At 41.1% G+C, this 19,981-nt stretch overlaps 1 protein-coding gene across 3 annotated transcripts in view; it reads left to right on the forward strand.

Moving 5' to 3' along the window:
* LOC124262529 (sushi, von Willebrand factor type A, EGF and pentraxin domain-containing protein 1-like) overlaps positions 1-14,423 on the forward strand; it is a 39,794-nt gene extending 25,371 nt beyond the window's left edge. For 2 of the 3 annotated variants that reach the window (XM_046697038.1, XM_046697051.1), the window contains 11 exons: positions 17-203; positions 1,317-1,541; positions 3,171-3,398; positions 4,194-4,856; positions 5,817-5,930; positions 6,797-6,885; positions 7,029-7,093; positions 7,433-7,623; positions 9,625-9,766; positions 11,320-11,432; positions 12,728-14,423. In XM_046697038.1, the coding sequence (XP_046552994.1) occupies positions 17-203; positions 1,317-1,541; positions 3,171-3,398; positions 4,194-4,856; positions 5,817-5,930; positions 6,797-6,885; positions 7,029-7,093; positions 7,433-7,623; positions 9,625-9,766; positions 11,320-11,432; positions 12,728-13,530 (2,820 nt within the window). In that variant the 3' untranslated portion in view covers positions 13,531-14,423. The remainder of the gene's footprint in view (positions 1-16; positions 204-1,316; positions 1,542-3,170; positions 3,399-4,193; positions 4,857-5,816; positions 5,931-6,796; positions 6,886-7,028; positions 7,094-7,432; positions 7,624-9,624; positions 9,767-11,319; positions 11,433-12,727) is intronic. The other variant, XM_046697045.1, reaches the window with a different exon arrangement.
* Positions 14,424-19,981: the final 5,558 nt, after the last annotated feature.

The following is a 19,981-nucleotide window of genomic DNA, read 5'->3' on the forward strand; positions in this document are numbered from 1 at the left end:
TCACCTTTGATTCCAGCTGTCCCTGAGGCAGGAGAGTGTGTCTAGCAGTGTAACACTGGCACCCAACGTGTGGCAACATGTCTGCGTCACCTGGCGCGGCGACGGTGGAGCATGGAACATGTACATCAATGGAACAAGACAAGCAGCTGGAGTGGGACTGGCAATGGGGTATGAACTGATTGGTGGAGGCACCTTGGTTATTGGTAAGACAATCTCATGGTCAGGTTGACTTTGTAGGAAGTTCATCCATGATGTTTGGATTGAAATGGCTCACAAGCAATGGTGGTTTAGGTTTTCTATTGACATTAGAAATTCATTCTCAATACTACTGGTTATGATGCCCAAAATCTTGTAAGGTGTAGTGACCAGACGATAAATATTTTTTCTTCAGATTTTCATAATTTGTGGTATGGCAAGAATAGTATTTTTCTTTAATGGATGAGACCAGAAATTTGATAAAGAGAAAATAGAATACTAAAGAACATGGTCCTGTTCAGTGGCCAAAGGGAATCCATTATGGTGCCATTGTACAAAACAACCTTAGCGGTAAGACTACCTTAAGTCTATGTTAAGGTATGGGAGTTATGGTCACCTTAACGCTAAGACTACCTTAAGTCTATGTTAAGGTATGGGAGTTATGGTCACCTTAACGCTAAGACTACCTTAAGTCTATGTTAAGGTATGGGAGTTATGGTCACCTTAACGCTAAGATCGCTTTGTACAGTGAGACCCAGGTAAACATACACAGGAGAGAGTAGGTGTGATGGGCGACTACATTCAGAAGGTTGACAATGAGAGTTTGCTTTGAAGGTTTGCCATCTGAAGTCACCTTATTTATATTCATCAAACATATGTGGTGGCACGTGGTCCTGTTCATAGGGGTCAGGTCACAAATCAGGTGAAGTTAAGCGATGTTGGGTGCAGTCACAGTCATTGGATGGGTGACCATGTTTGGCAGCTTGACTCCTGAGAGTTTCTAGGACGTCGGTCCTGCCCCACAATGAAGCACATGTGGTCTCACCCTAGGCAGTGAATCTATTCAAAACTGCCTCTGTTACCCTGCAGAAAATGGGTACCCGGTGCAATAAAGTCATGTGACTATAACCTTCTAGCCCAAGGCAGCTTAGGTTATCCAGGGTAATAATAATCAGATTGTTTCAAGCATGCATTGTGCATGGAGCAATGCGCATGATATATGGACTATTATTGTATGTAACCTTGTCTATTCTCTTTCTAAACAGCCTACAGTTATACCTTTGTAAATGATATTATTTACAAATCAGGTGATGTTAATGGAATCAATGTATATCCTTCAGGTCAGCAACAAAATACTCAGGGCAACATCTTCAACTTTTGGGAGTCCTTTATTGGAGAGATAAGCCAATTTAACATCTATGGTGAGCCTCTTTCTGAAGACCAGATCACTGTGTTAGCCAATCAGAGCAAGTGTGACATGTCGTATGGTTCTGTGTTGTCATGGACACAAGTCGTGGATGGAATCTATGGACATGTTCTTATCAGAAACCGATCGCGATGTTTGGGTGAGTTGTTTGTATTCTTTACTCTCAATTTGAGGAGTGGGGATTACAGGGATGAGTGCTGAGACGTAACACATGTTATATTTGGGATTACACTTTCTTAGTAAAGTACAGATTCTTGTACTTTTGTTGGGCTGAGTCCCATGCGGGATTCAAACCGACACCCTGAGAGTCAGGCACCTAATTACCAGCACACAAAGTCAGCCCCCTAACCCGCTCAGCCACATACAGTTTCATCCCCACTAATTCTTGTTAGACGGAACTCATTTCTATATCCCCCGCAACTTCGTTGTTGTGGGGGATATAGAAACGAGTTCCGTGCGTCCGTCCGTGTGTCCGTGCGTCCATCACACTTTGTCTGAAGCATATCTCCTAAACTATTTGTGATAGCTTAACCAAACTTGGTACACATAGCAAGCATGATCCCTAGATGTGCCTTTTGGGGGTTAGACCGAGATGAATTTGGTGGTAGTGCTCATTTCTTGAGTAGATCTTAAAAACCTTTCAATACTCTCCTTCCACTTTGCTGTATACACTCCAAAACATTTGACGTAATCATAACTAGTAGACATATTCATAAAGAGTATTTTGTGGTTGTGGAGGATATTGATGACTTTGTCTTCTTGTTTTATCCTATATAGAACAAACTTTATGGATAACAACTTCTTTTTATTCGTGAGTGCGACGTTTCGATACAGATTCTTGTACCGTTGTCAAGCATTTATGCCTGAAGGATATACATTGATTCCATTAACATTACCTGATTTGTAAATAATATCATTTATGCTTGACAACGGTACAAGAATCTGTATCGAAACATCGCACTCACGAATAAAAAGAAGTTGTTATCCATAAAGTTTGTTCTATATTGTACTTCCCAACTTCTAAAATGCCACTCAAAGAAGTTGTTTTATCCTGTTGTGTCATTCACTGGAACATGTATGCAAACATCCTTCTTGGACTCCAGTATCAACCTGGCAGACAATTAATGGTAATAATAGTATAAGACATCCTGCAGACATTGATACATGGTGATGTTTTACAAGGTACACCATTCTTCTCTTTGCCAGGGTCCGTTTGGGCCATTTAGTGGCATTTTCACCTCGTTTCATTTGATGTTGACAGCAACCTAATAAGGGCAGTTTATCTGTCTTCCTGACCACAAGGTTTCATTTCCAGATGCCAGCGTTCTGTGAAGTGGTAGGAAAAAAGTACCATATTGCCTATAATAGATGCCCACACAACATATAACTTAATGTAATCCATGCATTGACATGGCATATCTTGGAGGATGGGGTCTGTTTAATGCTCTACCCTTGACATGATTCAACGACAGAGACACATGGGGATACTGGAAGTGAAAGCCAGTGATCATTACATGTGAAGTATGCTGTTTTGTGACAGGAATAATAACTTTCACTGAATGATAGACTTTGCTTCTTTTAGATGCTTAGCTTCTAACTAAGCTACCCTACTGCTTGCTCACCACTGTCAAGTACCTGCAAATTTGCACATTTTTTGCACTAATAGTGAAACAATTATTGGTCAAACAATAGACACAATTTTCTAAATTTATCACCATATTATATACCATGGCAAGTATGCAGGATAAACTTGTTCCATCTGCTGCAGATGTCAATGAGTGTAAGATGACGGACAACTACCCCTGTCGGCCAAATCATATTTGTGAGGATATGATTGGAGGATACAACTGCAGCCGTTGCCAGTATGGTTACCAAGGCGATGACTGTGATGAACCAATAGATGAGTGTCTGTTGGGTATTTGTCAGAATGGGTCTTCATGTACAGACGGCCCAGATCCATGGGACCTAGCCTGTCACTGTCTGCCTGGCTATACTGGTAAGAGATGGCCAACCGCAGCTTATAATGCTGTCTGTATTTGTTGGTTTTACATGATTAAGTAAGAATACCAACTGGCTCACAGATAATGAAGCCAGATGTAAAATGAGGATTGAAAGGACAGAATATACTCCTCTTCACTTGGTTGTTGTCACTCCAGCTTAGTAACAGTGTAAGAATCTCCACTGAAACATTACTACCCAGATAGCATTAAGACGTTGGCCCAATGTTGGCAATGGCTTTGCCAACATTGCCAACGTTGGGCCAATGTCCGAATGCTATCTGGGTAAATGCATTAAACCCGAAGTTTATCCATAAAGTTGTACACCAAGTTGTTTCCAAACTAAAGCTAAACAGTTCAGTTACCATTTTTATCAGATTTCTAATCCATGAAGATCTGGGTTAGAACTCATCTTCTGTAACCCATGCTTGTCATAAGAGGCGACTAACGGGATCGGGTGGTCAGGCTCGCTAACGTGGTTCACACATGTCATCGTATCCCAGTTGTGTAGATTGATGCTCATGCTGTTGATCACTGAATTGTCTGGTCCAGGCCTGATTATTTACAGGCCGTATGCCATATAGCTGGAATATTGCTGAGTGCGTCGTAAAACTCACTCCGATTTGTGTCACCTGGATTCCTTGTGGATACCACTGGATATGGCGTCAGGAAAGATGTCTGCTGATACAGATACTCGGACAAAGTAGCCAGTGGTACCCAACAGATATCTGACAGAAGGACAGCAGAAACAGATATTATCAACAAGTAACTGTCTTATTGTCTCTCTTCATCAGGTGCAAACTGTCAAAATACCATTGACTATTGTGAATCCAACCCATGTTTGAACAGCGCCGTGTGTGTGTCTCGAGTTGGTGGTTATGAATGTGAGTGTAGGTCTATCAACACTGGGCCACACTGTGAGGATCTCGGCTCTTCGTGCTGGCCCAATCCTTGTCAAAATGGTGGAGCCTGTTCTTCAATCGGTGACACATTTAATTGCAACTGTCCCGAAGGCTATAATGGCACAAGATGTGAAATCCACACCCGCAGATGTCGAGAAAACCCATGCCAAAACGGAGGGGCATGTACAGTTGAAAATGGCCGCCATGTCTGCTACTGCAACCTTCACTGGAAAGGTCATAGGTGTGAGGTGAAGGTTGTGACAGACTGTTCCTTGGCCCCATGTGTCAATGGTGGGACTTGTGAGGCTGAAGACAGTGACATTGGCTACATCTGCCACTGCCCCACACGGCCAGGGGTCCTGCTGGACTCCAACTGTGGCTATGTGAGCCCGTGTGATGCGTACCCATGTTTTGACCGAGGAGTTTGTGTGTCCATGCCTAACAACACCTTCATGTGTGACTGCAACCTGAGCTACAGCGGGAGGCAGTGTGAGATTGATGGCACTCTGGGACCGTCAACACCAACAACTTACACACTTGAGTCCACAACAACAGGTTGGTCATTCTCATCATCGGTGTGTTAATTGCTGACCTCCTTGTTACAGATCTGTGCTCATTGTCTGTGTGTTAATTGATGACCTCCATGTTACAGATCTATGCTCATCATCTGTATGTTAATAGATGACTTCCATGTTACAGATCTAGGCTCATCATCTGTGTGTTAATTGGTCACCTCCATGTTACAGATCTGTGCTCACAACCTGTGTTAATTGATCACCTCCATGTTACAGATCTATGCTCACAACCTGTGTTAATTGATCACCTCCATGTTACAGATCTATGCTCACAACCTGTGTTAATTGATGACCTGCATGTTACAGACCTGTGCTCATCATCTGTGTGTTAATTGATCACCTCCATGTTACAGATCTGTGCTCACAACCTGTGTTAATTGATCACCTCCATGTTACAGATCTGTGCTCACAACCTGTGTTAATTGATGACCTGCATGTTACAGATCTGTGCTCACAACCTGTGTTAATTGATCACCTCCATGTTACAGATCTATGCTCAGCATCGGTGTGTTAATTGCTGACATCCATGTTACATATCTATGCTCATCATCTTTGTGTTAATTGATCACCTCCATGTTACAGATCTGTGCTCACAACCTGTGTTAATTGATCACCTCCATGTTACAGATCTATGCTCATTATCGGTGTGTTAATTCCTGACATCCATGTTACAGATCTATGCTCATCATCTTTGTGTTAATTGATCACCTCCATGTTACAGATCTATGCTCACAACCTGTGTTAATTGATCACCTCCATGTTACAGATCTATGCTCATTATCGGTGTGTTAATTCCTGACATCCATGTTACAGATCTATGCTCATCATCTTTGTGTTAATTGATGACCTGCATGTTGTATGGATCTATGATCTAATGACCTGCATGTTACGGATCTATGCTCATCAGTTTTTGTGTTAATTGATCACCTCCATGTTACAGATCTATGCTCACAATCTGTGTGTTACAATGGTGGCACATGTGTGGAGCAGTCTGGGGTATGTGTGTGCCCCATGGAGTATACAGGGGCACGGTGCCAGGTGCAGAAGCACACAGGTATGAAGTCAATCATTCTTCCTGTCTTCAGAGGATATTTCTTTCTATTTTGTGATGGTACACTGACGTGACTGAATGCCAAATGAGAGTATGCAATGCCTTTGTTATACTGGACATTGCTCAGTCATTTACACCCACAAAGTCATGAAATTTGCTGAAACATGAAACCTAAATTGTAATGAAATTTGGTATTGGTTCAGTTGTTCTGTTTATGTTATCCATCACGGTAGCCATGAAACCTTTTATCTCTATCCCTGAACTTGAACATGTTCTACTTGTGATGACATACTTTCTTGTTATCATTAGTTCTGTATCAAGGCAGAATATATTTGAATATCAACGCTGACAGCAACCTTTCTTCAGTTGACAGTTTGTTGACTGTTGACTGCACATGCAGGTGCGCTGCAATGCCATGTCACAACTGTATCTGAGGTTGGGTGTTTTCTGATACAATAAAAAAGGCTGATGTCACAGTATGGCATGATCATGGATATATACTGAGGGGAAAAAATAAAGGATCACATGAAAGCACAAGTGTTCCATATTTGTTTCCAGGTTTCTTTACAAGCTATGCAATACAAAGCTTGTGAAGAAACCTCGAAAAAAATAAAGGAACACTTGGCCTTTCATGTGATCCCTTATTTCTTTCCCTCAGTATATCTTGCAGGTGCAGAGCCTGTAGTTATATTATGTCAACTACGTTTTCTTGTAAGTAGTCAAATAAAGAAATATATTGAGTACACCTTCTACTGTTTGGATGAAAAGTTTATTTGCTTTAGCACTAAAAACACCTACCCCTTGTTGCGTACTGCTTGAATACACATATTGTTTAGAAAAGACTACTAACCTGTCCCTTTCTTTGGCAGTACTGTCCAGCTATGAAGGGCAGGTGACAATCCTGATGCCCTACACCACCCGCAACAGACAGACGGTACTGGCTGACTTCAGTAGACAGGTGAGGTTATCCCTCGGTTATATCGTGACCAGAAGCCATTAGGATCCATAACTTTAACATAATAGGAAACTTGTAACAAGGTAGCTGCCAGCTCAAGCAGTATCGTATTTCAAATGTCATTATGCCTAGCATTTTTGCTTCAGGTTGAACATGTAATGTCGGCATTGAAAAGTACTGGGCAGCTGGATATCACCATCAAGTCTCTCAGGTAGAACCCTGCTGTCTCGCCATTCCTCATACTCAGAGCATAATTTGTAATTTAATTTGTCTTACATGTGGATGATATTTGAACTGTGTTGATAAAATAAGCTTTATTGTTCTTTTCCATAAGCAGATGTTTATTTCTAATAAGTAAATTGTACAGAATTGTTAAGCATGTAAATAAGCTCTTATACTGTGATATTTTTTACAGTCCATGAGTGTTTTATCAATAATTCTAATAACACCCATTTGCTTTTAGATTAGACATGATTTACATGAAAGGTTTTAGTATCTATACTTCAGTGTTGACTGATTCTACTCAAACTAAAAGATATTTGTGTATTAGGCCTTCAGCTGACAAGAGTGAAATGGTGGCTGAGTTTGAGGCAACTTACACCCAATATGTGACAAGTATGACTGAGAAGATTGGGTACATGACTCTGAGAAACGTTCTCCATGACGCAGTCAGCAGTGGCCATGTTGGAAACCTTCAAACCAGCATCAAGGGTTTCCACTTCCAGGAAACTCTCAAACCTGGTGAATGGCTACTCTTTTATAGCTATCACTAGACATAGATTTCAGGTCATGTGTCTTGGGTTCAGGCCTTGAGTTGTCCCAAGGACAATAAATGATGAGACGTCGCTTAAGATGAAAACCAATTTATTGCCTGTGAAATAATGAGATTACAACATTAGAAATATGTTGTGTATGTCCGACATGGTTGGATGGTGACATCAAAGTCTCTTTTTGTTATTATATGAATATATATATTGATGAAATAAACAATACAATTATAGATATAAGCTTTGTATATAATAGTTATACTTTAAACAAAAATTTCTCCCTCTTCTAATTCTTGACTGATGACAGCCCTGAAGTTTGTCACGAACTGATCACTCTGCAGGATGCGTTCTGAGTCGGATAGGCCTCTCTAACTGCAGAGCGTCCATCTGGGCAGGATGGGTTCTGAGTCGGGTAGGCCTCTCTGACTGCAGGGCGTCCATCTGGGCAGGATGGGTTCTGAGTCGGGTAGGCCTCCCTGACTGCAGAGTGTCCATCTGGGCAGGATGGGTTCTGAGTCGTATAGGCCTCCCTGACTGCAGAGTATCCATCTGGGCAGGATGGGTTCTGAGTCGGATAGGCCTCCCTGACTGCAGAGCATCCATCTGGGCAGGATGGGTTCTGAGTTGGATAGGCCTCCCTGACTGCAGAGCGTCCATCTGGGCAGGATGGGTTCTGAGTCGGATAGGCCTCTCTGACTGCAGAGCGTCCATCTGGGCAGGATGGGTTCTGAGTCGTATAGGCCTCCCTGACTGCAGAGCATCCATCTGGGCAGGATGGGTTCTGAGTTGGGTAGGCCTCCTGACTGCAGAGAATCCATCTGGGCAGGATGGGTTCTGAGTTGGATAGGCCTCTCTGACTGCAGAGTCCATCAGGGCAGGATGGGTTCTGAGTCGCGGCCTCCCCTGACTGCAGAGCATCCATCTGGGCAGGATGGGTTCTGAGTTGGATAGGCCTCTCTGACTGCAGAGCATCCATCAGGGCAGGATGGGTTCTGCGTCGGGTAGGCCTCTCTAACTGCAGAGCGTCCATCTGGGCAGGATGGGTTCTGCGTCGGGTAGGCCTCTCTAACTGCAGAGCGTCCATCTGGGCAGGATGGGTTCTGAGTTGGATAGGCCTCTCTAACTGCAGAGAATCCTTCAGGGCAGGATGGGTTCTGAGTCGGGTAGGCCTCTCTAACTGCAGAGCGTCCATCAGGGCAGGATGGGTTCTGAGTTGGATAGGCCTCTCTAACTGCAGAGAATCCATCAGGGCAGGATGGGTTCTGAGTTGGGTAGGCCTCTCTGACTGCAGGGCGTCCATCTTGGCAGGATGGGTTCTGAGTGGGATAGGCCTCTCTGACTGCAGAGCATCCATCAGGGCAGGATGGGTTCTGAGTCGGGGAGGCCTCTCTGACTGCAGAGCGTCCATCTTGGCAGGATGGGTTCTGCGTCGGGTAGGCCTCTCTAACTGCAGAGCGTCCATCTGGGCAGGATGGGTTCTGAGTCGTATAGGCCTCCCTGACTGCAGAGCATCCATCTGGGCAGGATGGGTTCTGAGTTGGGTAGGCCTCTCTGATTGCAGAGCGTCCATCTTGGCAGGGGATGCAGGCTAGTTACAAACATCGGGGCCATAATCTATCAAGAATAAGAAGATGAAGAAGTTTTTTTTAAAGTTCTTGTACATAGTTTACCGGTATTTCATTTGTTTGGGGTTCGTCCATTTTGGTTTGTGTCTGTTTGTTTCAGTGATTATCTTAGAAAACTTTCCTTGGTGAATTTAGTGAAATTGTTAAAAATTTGTTGTAAATGGAGGTGTTTTAAGATTGGGCTGTTACAATGTGTGACCTGATCATCTGTGTACGATCCATGTGATGTATGTGTGTTGAGACAATACTGGGCTGGTTTTATGGGTGTTGGTGGATCTACTAGTTAACAGGCCAAGTTGTGGAGAAGTTGGACTGAAGACATCTGAATTTATTTGTGTTGTTTGTTCCAGACTCCATGGGGAAGGACAGGACTGACCACATGACCATCTACTTGTCCCTGGGCCTGGTGTGTACCACCATCCTGATGGTATTTGTCATAGCCTGGGTAGTGTGCAAGATACGCAGACGCAGGAAGAGGAGGACCTCCATCAAGTGAGTGTGTAGTGTGTCTTGTGAAGTGTATCATGTGAAGTGAGTGTCTTGTGAAGTTAGTGTCTTGTGAAGTGTATCATGTGAAGTGAGTGTCTTGTGAAGTTAGTTTCTTGTGAAGTGTATCATGTGAAGTTAGTGTCTTGTGAAGTGTATCATGTGAAGTTAGTGACTTGTGAAGTGTATCATGTGAAGTTAGTGTCTTGTGAAGTGTATCATGTGAAGTGAGTGTCTTGTGAAGTGAGTGTCTTGTGAAGTTAGTTTCTTGTGAAGTGTATCATGTGAAGTTGATGTCTTGTAAAGTGTATAATGTGAAGTTAGTGACTTGTGAAGTGTATCATGTGAAGTTAGTGTCTTGTGAAGTGTATCATGTGAAGTGAGTGTCTTGTGAAGTGAGCGTCTTGTGAAGTTAGTGTCTTGTGAAGTGTATCATTTGAAGTTAGTGACTTGTGAAGTGTATCATGTGAAGTTAGTGTCTTGTGAAGTGTATCATGTGAAGTGTGTCTTGTGAATTGTATCATGTGATGATAGTGTCTTTTGAAGTATATCATGTGAAGTTAGTTTCTTGTGAAGTGTATCATGTGAAGTTAGTGACCTGTGAAATGTATCATGTGAAGTTAGTGTCTTGTAAAGTTAGTTTCTTCTGAAGTGTGTCTTGTGAAGTTTGTGTCTTGTGAAGTGTATCATGTGAAGTAAGTGTCTTGTGAAGTGTATCATGTGAAGTTAGTGTCTTGTGAAGTGTATCATGTGAAGTTAGTGTCTTGTAAAGTTAGTTTCTTCTGAAGTGTAGTGTGAAGTGTGAAGTGTATCATGTGAAGTAAGTGTCTTGTGAAGTGTATCATGTGAAGTTAGTGTCTTGTGTCTTGTGAAGTTAGTGTCTTGTGAAGTGAAGTGTATCATATGAAGTTAGTGTCTTGTGAAGTGTATCATGTGAAGTAAGTGTCTTGTGAAGTGTATCATGTGAAGTTAGTGTCTTGTGAAGTTAGTGTCTTGTGAAGTGTATCATATGAAGTTATTGTCTTGTGAAGTGTATCATGTGAAGTTAGTATGTTGTGAAGTGTATCATGTGAAGTGTGTCTTGTGAAGTTATTGTCTTGTGAAGTGTATCATGTGAAGTTAGTGTCTTGTGAAGTGTATCATGTGAGTGTCTTGTGCAGTGAAGTGTGCCATGTGATGTCAGTGTGTCAAGTGAAATATGTGTTAACTTATGTGAGTAGTTTATTGAAGTCATTGTGCAAAATTTGACTGCAAAGTTGTGTATACAAAATAGATAACAAAGTTTGGTTTGTTCTATCATTTCCTTGGCATACATATCTGTGTATGTCATGATCAGGGTGTTCAGGTTTTAAACTGTCAGTCTTAATACACAGAAACTGTATAACTTTTATTGAGGGTGTGAAAGTAAGGATTTTTTCAATGTGAATGCCATTGTCCTATCTGTCATTACTTTATCATAATGTTAAGTTTTGGATTAAACTAGCAACAGGTGGTAGGATGAAGAGTGATTAACCTCTGTCCTCTGTGCCAAGTTTTACAATGAACATTTATCCCTCCAGTCTGATACCAAGCATGAACAACGCTCCGGCAGTGAACATGACGATGCTGACCAACCCAGTGTTTGACCACTCTGATGAAGACCATCGAAGAGCACATGGCAGCATGACTGAGGGTTGGTGTTCACACTAGTGTTGGGAATTGGTTGAAATCTCACAATTGATAATTGCTTCATTACCAACAAACAATCATCGAAAAAATTGGTTCGCGTCATTTTTCAGATAATCCTATCCAGGTTGTTATTGAAGATATGTATAACATGATGCAACTTGCTACTTTAAAGTGATGACTTATATATCATGAACATAAACTTCCTGGAGTTTTCAACAAATATTCAGTCATGGCTTATCAGTTAGTGAAGTGAGTTTTCTAAGTATTAAACAAGTTTCCCTGACAACTTCTAAGATATGTTCCATCATGTTTCAAAGACTAAAACAGCAGTTCCAAAATCGTTTGTGTTTGATTATGAGAAAATGTGGTCAAATGTTTGGTCATTTGGCCCCTGGACCAATCTTCGATTATTTCAATTAATCGGAACACCACTAGTTCACACACATATGTTATAAGTTGTTGGTTTATTCTGACGGGGCCACAGCCTCCTGAACACAGTGTGTGACCATATAGCCAGCCACATACACTGCATACCTGGAGGGATAAGCCAACATTAAACATATCTATCTACTCTCCTCATACCTTACCACCATTAGAGATTGTCATGCATAGTGTTAGTGTGATGCCTTATTACCAGACAACAATTGTTCTTGTTTGCTCTGTGCATCACCTTCGGTCACAGATCCTTTTCACACACTGCTGCGGTCTTGTGGAACTCTTTACCCTTTGACCTGAAGCTCGCACCAACTCTGGACTCCTTTAAAAGCCATCTCAAAACGCACTTTTCATTCAGTTCTATGACTCATAAACAGCTCACTCTTACTGTACATATTGTTTTAATTGTAGCGCCATGAGCATGCTTACGAGGGTGGATTTATGCGCACTATAAACAGGCACTATTGTAATTATTATCACATACTCAATAGTCAGCGTTACTACATATTATGTGATGCTTGCTCACTGTAGAGCTGTTCACACCCAGATACAACCGGCCTCAGAAGAATGTCTGTTGCCATAAAAAAGGGGTTACCATTTGCAAGCTGCTGTAGCAGGGCACACGTATATGTGACACAATGCCAGTGATCAGTGCATTTCAAATATTTCACACATGAGACTGATCATTTGTTGCTTGTTGCCCTTCATTTTCTGTATGTAACATCATTTCATTTGACATCTTGAACCATCAGAAGTACAAGTATTCTAACTGAGACATTTTTACATAGAATTATGAATAAACCTTCATCATCGTCAAGTACTGGACATGAAGTAAATCTTGAAACAATGCATGTGATATTTCAGATAACACCTATGCTGAATTTGGAGAAACCATCATTCCATACGAGGTGACCTACTCCACCAAGCAGAATCTCAAGGAGTGTAATCTGGTGCGGGCTGCAGCCAGGAAGAACTCGGAGGTGTCATTCTCAACTCCGCCACCAACCCCAGCTGGGAAAGACAAGGGACATGACTCTGCTAAGCCCCTCCTTGACAAGGATTACCTCAGTCCTGTTGTGTCAAAGAATGAGCTCAGTCAGATGGAAGAGGTGCCAAAAGATGAAAAGAAATTATTGCCAAACTTGGGCAAGAATGGTCATGGGAACCCTGCATTTGACCAGAACGATTATCTTGAACCTGTAAAGTCATGTCCAAAGCCAAATTATGTGAAACAGCCTCAAGATCAAACTTCAGGATATGCAAATGAAGGTCATAATGAAAATGTAGGTCAAGGTGAACAAAGTCAGATGAAGGGATTAAGTGAGGGTGAAGCTAATCGTGATCAATCACCAAACAGTCATCAGTATCTAGACATGAAGGTTTTGACAGAAAAAGATAAAATGCACAAGTTACAGTTTGTAAATGAATCTGAAACAGGAGTGCCCCAAACCACTTCATTGTCAGAGAATCCAAGTTCACCTATTGACAGATTAGCTTATATGATCAACAAGCCAGTGAGGGGGGAGATAACTGCTGAGTATATAGAACCAATTCATGAGCGTCCCCCAGAGTACTTAGACATATGTCCCCCCAAACCTTCTGAACTTCCACAACCAGATCTGTCAAAAAGAAAGTTGCCTCCTCTGCCCAAAGGTGCTGGAAAGTAATAGAAAATTGTCCATATAATCCCCTGGCTTTGTAAAACACTGCTGCATATTATAAGACTGTTGATCTGTTGCTAATTTCACGTGTACAATCTTTAAAGATTGACAATTTTATTGGAGGAACCACAGAACCACAGAGGCAGAATCTTTGCATCCAATGGCTGTAAAAGACTATGTTCAATATTTAAAAAACAACAGTTAGAAATTAAAAGAAGTTAGTTTTAGCCACCAGTTTAAGTTCTGTACATACCATAAATAGCCAGAGTATGACAGATAAGTTCTGTTTACGCTGTACTGAGGCAAGTTTCCATTCCGTCCAGTTTAATGTCATGCTTTTGTCCTCACCAATAACAGTGGTGGATCAGCTGTTCCCTGAACCAAACTTACATCTGGGAGTTGGCATGGAACAACTTATGACTAAGGGTTATTTTGGCCCAATTTTCCAATAACTGTAATGGTATCTGATGTGTGGATGATTGTGAATTATGTTTCAACATATGCAGAATATTGGAGGGGCTATTATTGTGTCTTTCTTGCTGCCCCAGCATATAAACAAGATGTCCTGCTTTCTGTATATAGTAATAAAACACAGTTCGAATTTTGTTTTAGATTCATGTATATATATTAGAAACTGTAATATTCAATACGTGTACAGTTTCATCTATGAAAGGTTAACATCATATTCCGTGCACATGTCCGACACATGAACAATCTATTAATACAAATGGTTTGTGTACATTTATACCCAGTGAATGACCAGATGAACCCCGAAGGACTGTGATATATCTCAGTTTTAGATGTCTATCATGCATATATATGTTGTATATGAACACAACACGATCCATTGTCATCTTTTATAATGTTTGATGGCACCAATAAAGCCTTAATAGGCAACATTGATATTGTTGTGTGGTGGCATTTGGTCGTAAAACTGCAGTAGATTCAGCTACATAACAACTCGTAGACTGAGTTACAAATGAGCACGTAAATTCAGCTACATAACAGCTCGTAGACTGAGTTACATCTGTGCACATAGATTCAGCTGCATATCAGCACGTATATTTTAGCTAGATTCCAACTTCAAGATCCAGTTTCAAAGATTCCCTGATATAACAGCACGAAGGTTCAGCTACACATCAAAATACAGTTATATATCAGTAGGTAGATTCAGCTGCATGTGCAGATTCAGTTAGACATCAACGCGTAAATTCAGCTACCCATGATCGCGTAGATTCAGCTGGATATCAGTACAGTGGAAGCCCTCTAAACCGGCATTCGTTGGGACCAGCCAAAAAGCCGATATAGAAGGCGTGCCGGTTTAGAGAACTTTTCCCTTTTCAACCTGAGAATGATCTTCCGTGTGCCGTACAATACGACTGAACAACGTGTTGATAGTCATCATATTCTTTATTCATCAATAAAGATTACATCCGGTAAAGTACGGAAAAACAAACTCTTCCCAGTTAAAGACATCCTCAGGCGCATATCCATCAATTGAACTGTTTGATGTCGTATCGTGTCTTCCAACGTGCCAGCCAACTATCTGATGCCTTAAACTCGTTGACATTTAATTCTGAAGCAAGCTCTTTACCTTTCTCTTTCAAAATAGGGCCAGAGATTTACATTCACCTGTATTTAGATTCAGCGGCAAATCCGCACCTATACTACAGCTTCATTTATGCATCATCATATAAATTCAGCTACATGTAGATTAAGTTAGATACCAGCACGCAGATTCCGTTAGAGGCCAGTTCCATTAGAAGTTGTAAGGTACCTCTGACAAGTAGTAGTTGCTCGTTGCTGTAACTAAAACTGTTGGACGTTCTTATCAAACCAATGAATATCAAAGTAGATGAAGCGAACGTAATATACTTGTATGCGTTGTTAAAAGAACCACCTCCATGCGGAGTAATAAATAAATCAACAGAACAGCTGATCTCGTCTGAACATGCGACAAATGATTTGTGGGTATCTTCTTATTAGTGCAAGGACTTATTAGCTATCAGTTAAATACACTTCAACTCTGTATATGAGAACTGCTAATACAGTTTGTCAGGACACTTTTTAAGTTTACTTTTTCAGAACAGTTCCCATGTGGCCAGGATTGTTTTGTTCTTGTTGTTTTGATCCGTCACATCTGTGACAGAAGGTGAAGGAGCTGTGTTCCTGAGACCAAGAATAAAGTAATGCTTGAAATGAGGTAAAAGTTCAGTTTATTTCTATGAGCAAGTTGTATCAATAGACAACAATATGAAAAATCGAAAACTCTGACAACGATCACTGATTAATTAAATCAGAATATATACACAAGCTAAATCAACACTTTGACCAGATATTGACAAGGCAGGGACCTTGTCCAGCAAGCTAGTATCATGAACTGAAGTCTCGGCCACTTTGACTATAGGCAGGGGAATTGTAAACTTTACAATAATACAAGGTGATTGCAACATAGCTACTGTGCTGTATTATTTTGTCGGATAAGTCCTGTGAAAATATGGCATGTTATCTTGTCTGATGTGCTCATATGCAATATGGTGTGTTATCCTGTCTGATATGGTCCTGTGCAAATGTGCCCTGTAATCTTGTCTGATGAGCTCCTGTAGAAATATGGCGTGATATCTTGTCTGATGAGCTCCTGTGGAAATATGGCGTGATATCTTGTCTGATGAGCTCCTGTGGCAATATGGCGTGTTATCTTGTTTCATGTGCTCCTGTGGAAATATGACATGTTATCTTGTTTGATGTGCTCCTGTGGAAATGTGGCGTGTTATCTTGCCTGAAATGGTGCTGTGGAAATATGACGTGATATCTTGTTTGACGTGCTCCTGTGGAAATATGGCGTGATATCTTGTCTGATGAGCTCCTGTGGCAATATGGCGTGTTATCTTGTTTCATGTGCTCCTGTGGAAATATGACATGTTATCTTGTTTGATGTGCTCCTGTGGAAATGTGGCGTGTTATCTTGCCTGAAATGGTGCTGTGGAAATATGGCGTGTTATATTGTTTGATGTGCTCCTGTGGAAATATGGCGTGTTATCTTGCCTGATATGGTGTTGTGGAAATATGACATGTTATCTTGTCTGATGAGCTCATGTGGAAATATGGCGTGTTATCTTGTCTGATATGGTGTTGTGGAAATATGGCGTGTTTTCTTGTTTGATGTGCTCCTGTGGAAATATGGCGTGTTATCTTGTCTGATATGATGTTATGGAAATATGGCGTGTTATCTTGCCTGATATGGTGTTATGGAAATATGGCGTGTTATCTTGCCTGATATGATGCTGTGGAAATATGGCGTGTTATCTTGTCTGATGAGCTCATGTGGAAATATGGCGTGTTATCTTGCCTGATATGGTGCTGTGTAAATATGGCGTGTTATCTTGTCTGATATGGTGTTGTGGAAATATGGCGTGTTATCTTGCCTGATGTGGTGCTGTGTAAATATGGCGTGTTATCTTGTCTGATATGGTGCTGTGGAAATATGACGTGGTATCTTGTTTGATGTGCTTCTGCGAAAATATGGCGTGTTGTGTTGTCAGATATGGTCCTTTGTGTTTCCTATGCAATACTATGGTCTGTGAAAATCTCAGCAGCTGAGCAGCTCACAGGGAATATACTTTGAATAGTCTTCGTTCACTTAGATGAGACACAGCATAAAACACGACCCTTGTGTTTCTGATGTATTCAGTCGTGCCGTTCCATGAAGATCAGGCTTACGAAGCAAACATAAAATATGATGCACCTCTCAACCTCACAAGGATATCTCTCTTTACTGCCAGCTGAACGTGGATGTGTCAATACTAACAGTCTGGTTCTTATTAGTGAGTGGTACATTTTCGGTCCCTAAAATAAACCTTTTAAGACTAATTTTTAAGACTGATAACAGTATCACGTGGTGAGTGTTTTAGAATGAATCTACTCAATTTCAGTGAATAAAAAGAAGAGTGAAAATAATCGAAAGGCTCGTATTGGATCATAATCGGGTTATTGCTTGCTTCGACTCTGTAGGGATACTGCGAAACACGACAGCATCATGTAGCAAGATCTCCCCGTAATGATAGCCACAGTGTGTTTCCTTGTATGGCTGCCATCTCCCATTATGGCATACGGCGTTTCACATGCCTGATCACACAGAACTAACGACTGAATATAGCAGAGATCTAGCGAGTGACTGGGACTCTATGGAGAACAATGGCTCTCACTTGCAGTGATCTGCCTGTCCTGGGGGTGCCCGCCCCTTCTCTTGGCATCCGGCAGACTGTATAATATATGTATACACCCAGATTAAGACTTCTTGAGTTGTATCAGTTGTACAAGTAATTCATAATGCATAACGATTTCTACCCATATGTTCTAAATTCTTCGGAGGAAAAATTATACTTCAACATTGAAATGTTCGCATCCGAGTTCCAGATGAACATTTCATGTCGTCCAGCCTTCTGCACGGCAACCTCCGGAACATCATTTATCAGGGTTCGGCATCAGGCGGACCTAAGGGGGTTGGCTTCCTCCGCCCTGTGTTATTCTGGTTTTATCATTGCCCAGAGTGCAAGGAATTGATTTCTTACTGCATAATCATTTGATGTCAAATTAATGGCTTAATTCCTTAAGTTTGGGAGTGGAGGTTTACCAGTCAACAGATAACAGCATTACATTTATATTTGACGCCCTTATTGCAGTCTTAATCGAGATGAAATTCGAGAAATATCTTTCAAAAGGGTTATACAGTTGTTGCTTGGATAATTCCGTTTTGCTGTTTTCATGTCATTTATTCAACCGTATTGTGAGGATTGGGATTTTCGTTCTGCAACTTCCTTTGTGCAAAACAACAGTTTTACAATAACGTTGTAGGCTTGGTGGTGTATGGGAAGTTGGTGTTTTTGTGCGACATGAATCTTTTGAGCTGCTCTGTGAGTGACCTTGCAGTCAGACACTGCTTTAAACCTGCTTTTGAAAAAGATCATGGAAAGCAACCTTTTGTATGTTACCACAAGGCTTTTTGCTAGGACATAGCCAAAACATCGGTACACATCTCATTCTACTGTCAGTCCTGGATGTGTTACAGGGTAGTCATCATCCCTGCAGGTTCTGCGTCCTCCACATCCTGTCCCGCTGGTTCGAAACCTGCAGTGTTTGATTTATTAACCAGCCAACCGGTACTACTCAACATACGAACTTGCATATGCCATGTCATAATAATCAGTGTCCTTGCCCATACACATTATGACGATTACGAGGAGAGCTCACAGATGTTGACACCCAGTCAGGGGATTAGAGAAGGACGCCGTTAACGTGACGGGAAATCTATTTGACCTAATATAACTTTAACCAGCGTAGACTGACATGTTGGCATGGAAATACAGTTCTTTAAAGAAGTATGTGCACGAAAATAAAAATAAAATCGGAAAAGAGCAAGAACAATTCCTAATTTCAGAATAGACACAATCTTGACACTTAACACTTAGCTTACCTGGACGGAGTTTACTTCAACGTTTTTCAGTCATAACTGCATTCAACTGACTTATCTTACATCACACATAAATGTAGTTTTCTGATTTGCTGAGTAAATCAATGTGTCCCGCTTATAAGAGAGTAACATTTTCTGTGTTACTCGCTAGAAATCTCGAACTGTGGGAATTCGTGTTAGTAGTGTTTGGGCTGTTGCCTACGTCCGGTACTCCTTATTATGATCCGATACCTGTGCTTCAAACAGTACAAAATTAACATTGAGGTGTTCGGTAAGATAAATGCGTTGTTCACTGGTCCTTCGGGACCCATGGGTTGATGAACCCTCTATGTTTGTCTATGTTCCTTTCGGCTCAGGGAACATAAACAAACATAGAGGGTACATCAACCTGTGTCTCCCTCGTGACCAGTGAACAACTTATATTGTTCTGTGCCTGAGAGATCCCTTCAGTTTGCTCAACTTCAGAGTTCCCATCTCGAGGACAGCTTGCTCGTGTTGAATGTGGCAATTAAAACTGATCTCAATATATTTGGCTAAATGCGTAATTGTAAAACGTCTGTGCAGTGATTTGAAAGCGCACCTGCTTGAACGGCAAATTTCAGTTGAGCCATTCTGCTCCTGTGGTCACCCCTATGAGGATACTTTACATAACTTCTTTACTTGTCCCAGTTATTCCAACATCAGATATCACATGCATTTTACGAACATGGATATAATTTAAAGTCTGTCCTAAATGGTAATCCAAACTAATAAATTCTTTTATGCTAAAATCTGTCCATACTTTTATAATAAGTTTGCATAGGTTTGATAAATGATTAATGGTGTTCAATACGCAGGTTGCTTGCTCTCCTATCATGCTGCATATTATTTAATATTTGTTTTATTCATGTATCAATGAAATGGAGAGGTATTCAAATAAGCCATTACGGCTTATAAATTAATTATTAATCCTAGTTAATTTTTTTTGAATAAAAAATGTTTACACTA

This window comes from Haliotis rubra, unplaced genomic scaffold (assembly GCF_003918875.1).
Source record: "Haliotis rubra isolate DU_JTF1 unplaced genomic scaffold, ASM391887v1 Scf12, whole genome shotgun sequence".
Taxonomy (NCBI): domain Eukaryota; kingdom Metazoa; phylum Mollusca; class Gastropoda; order Lepetellida; family Haliotidae; genus Haliotis; species Haliotis rubra.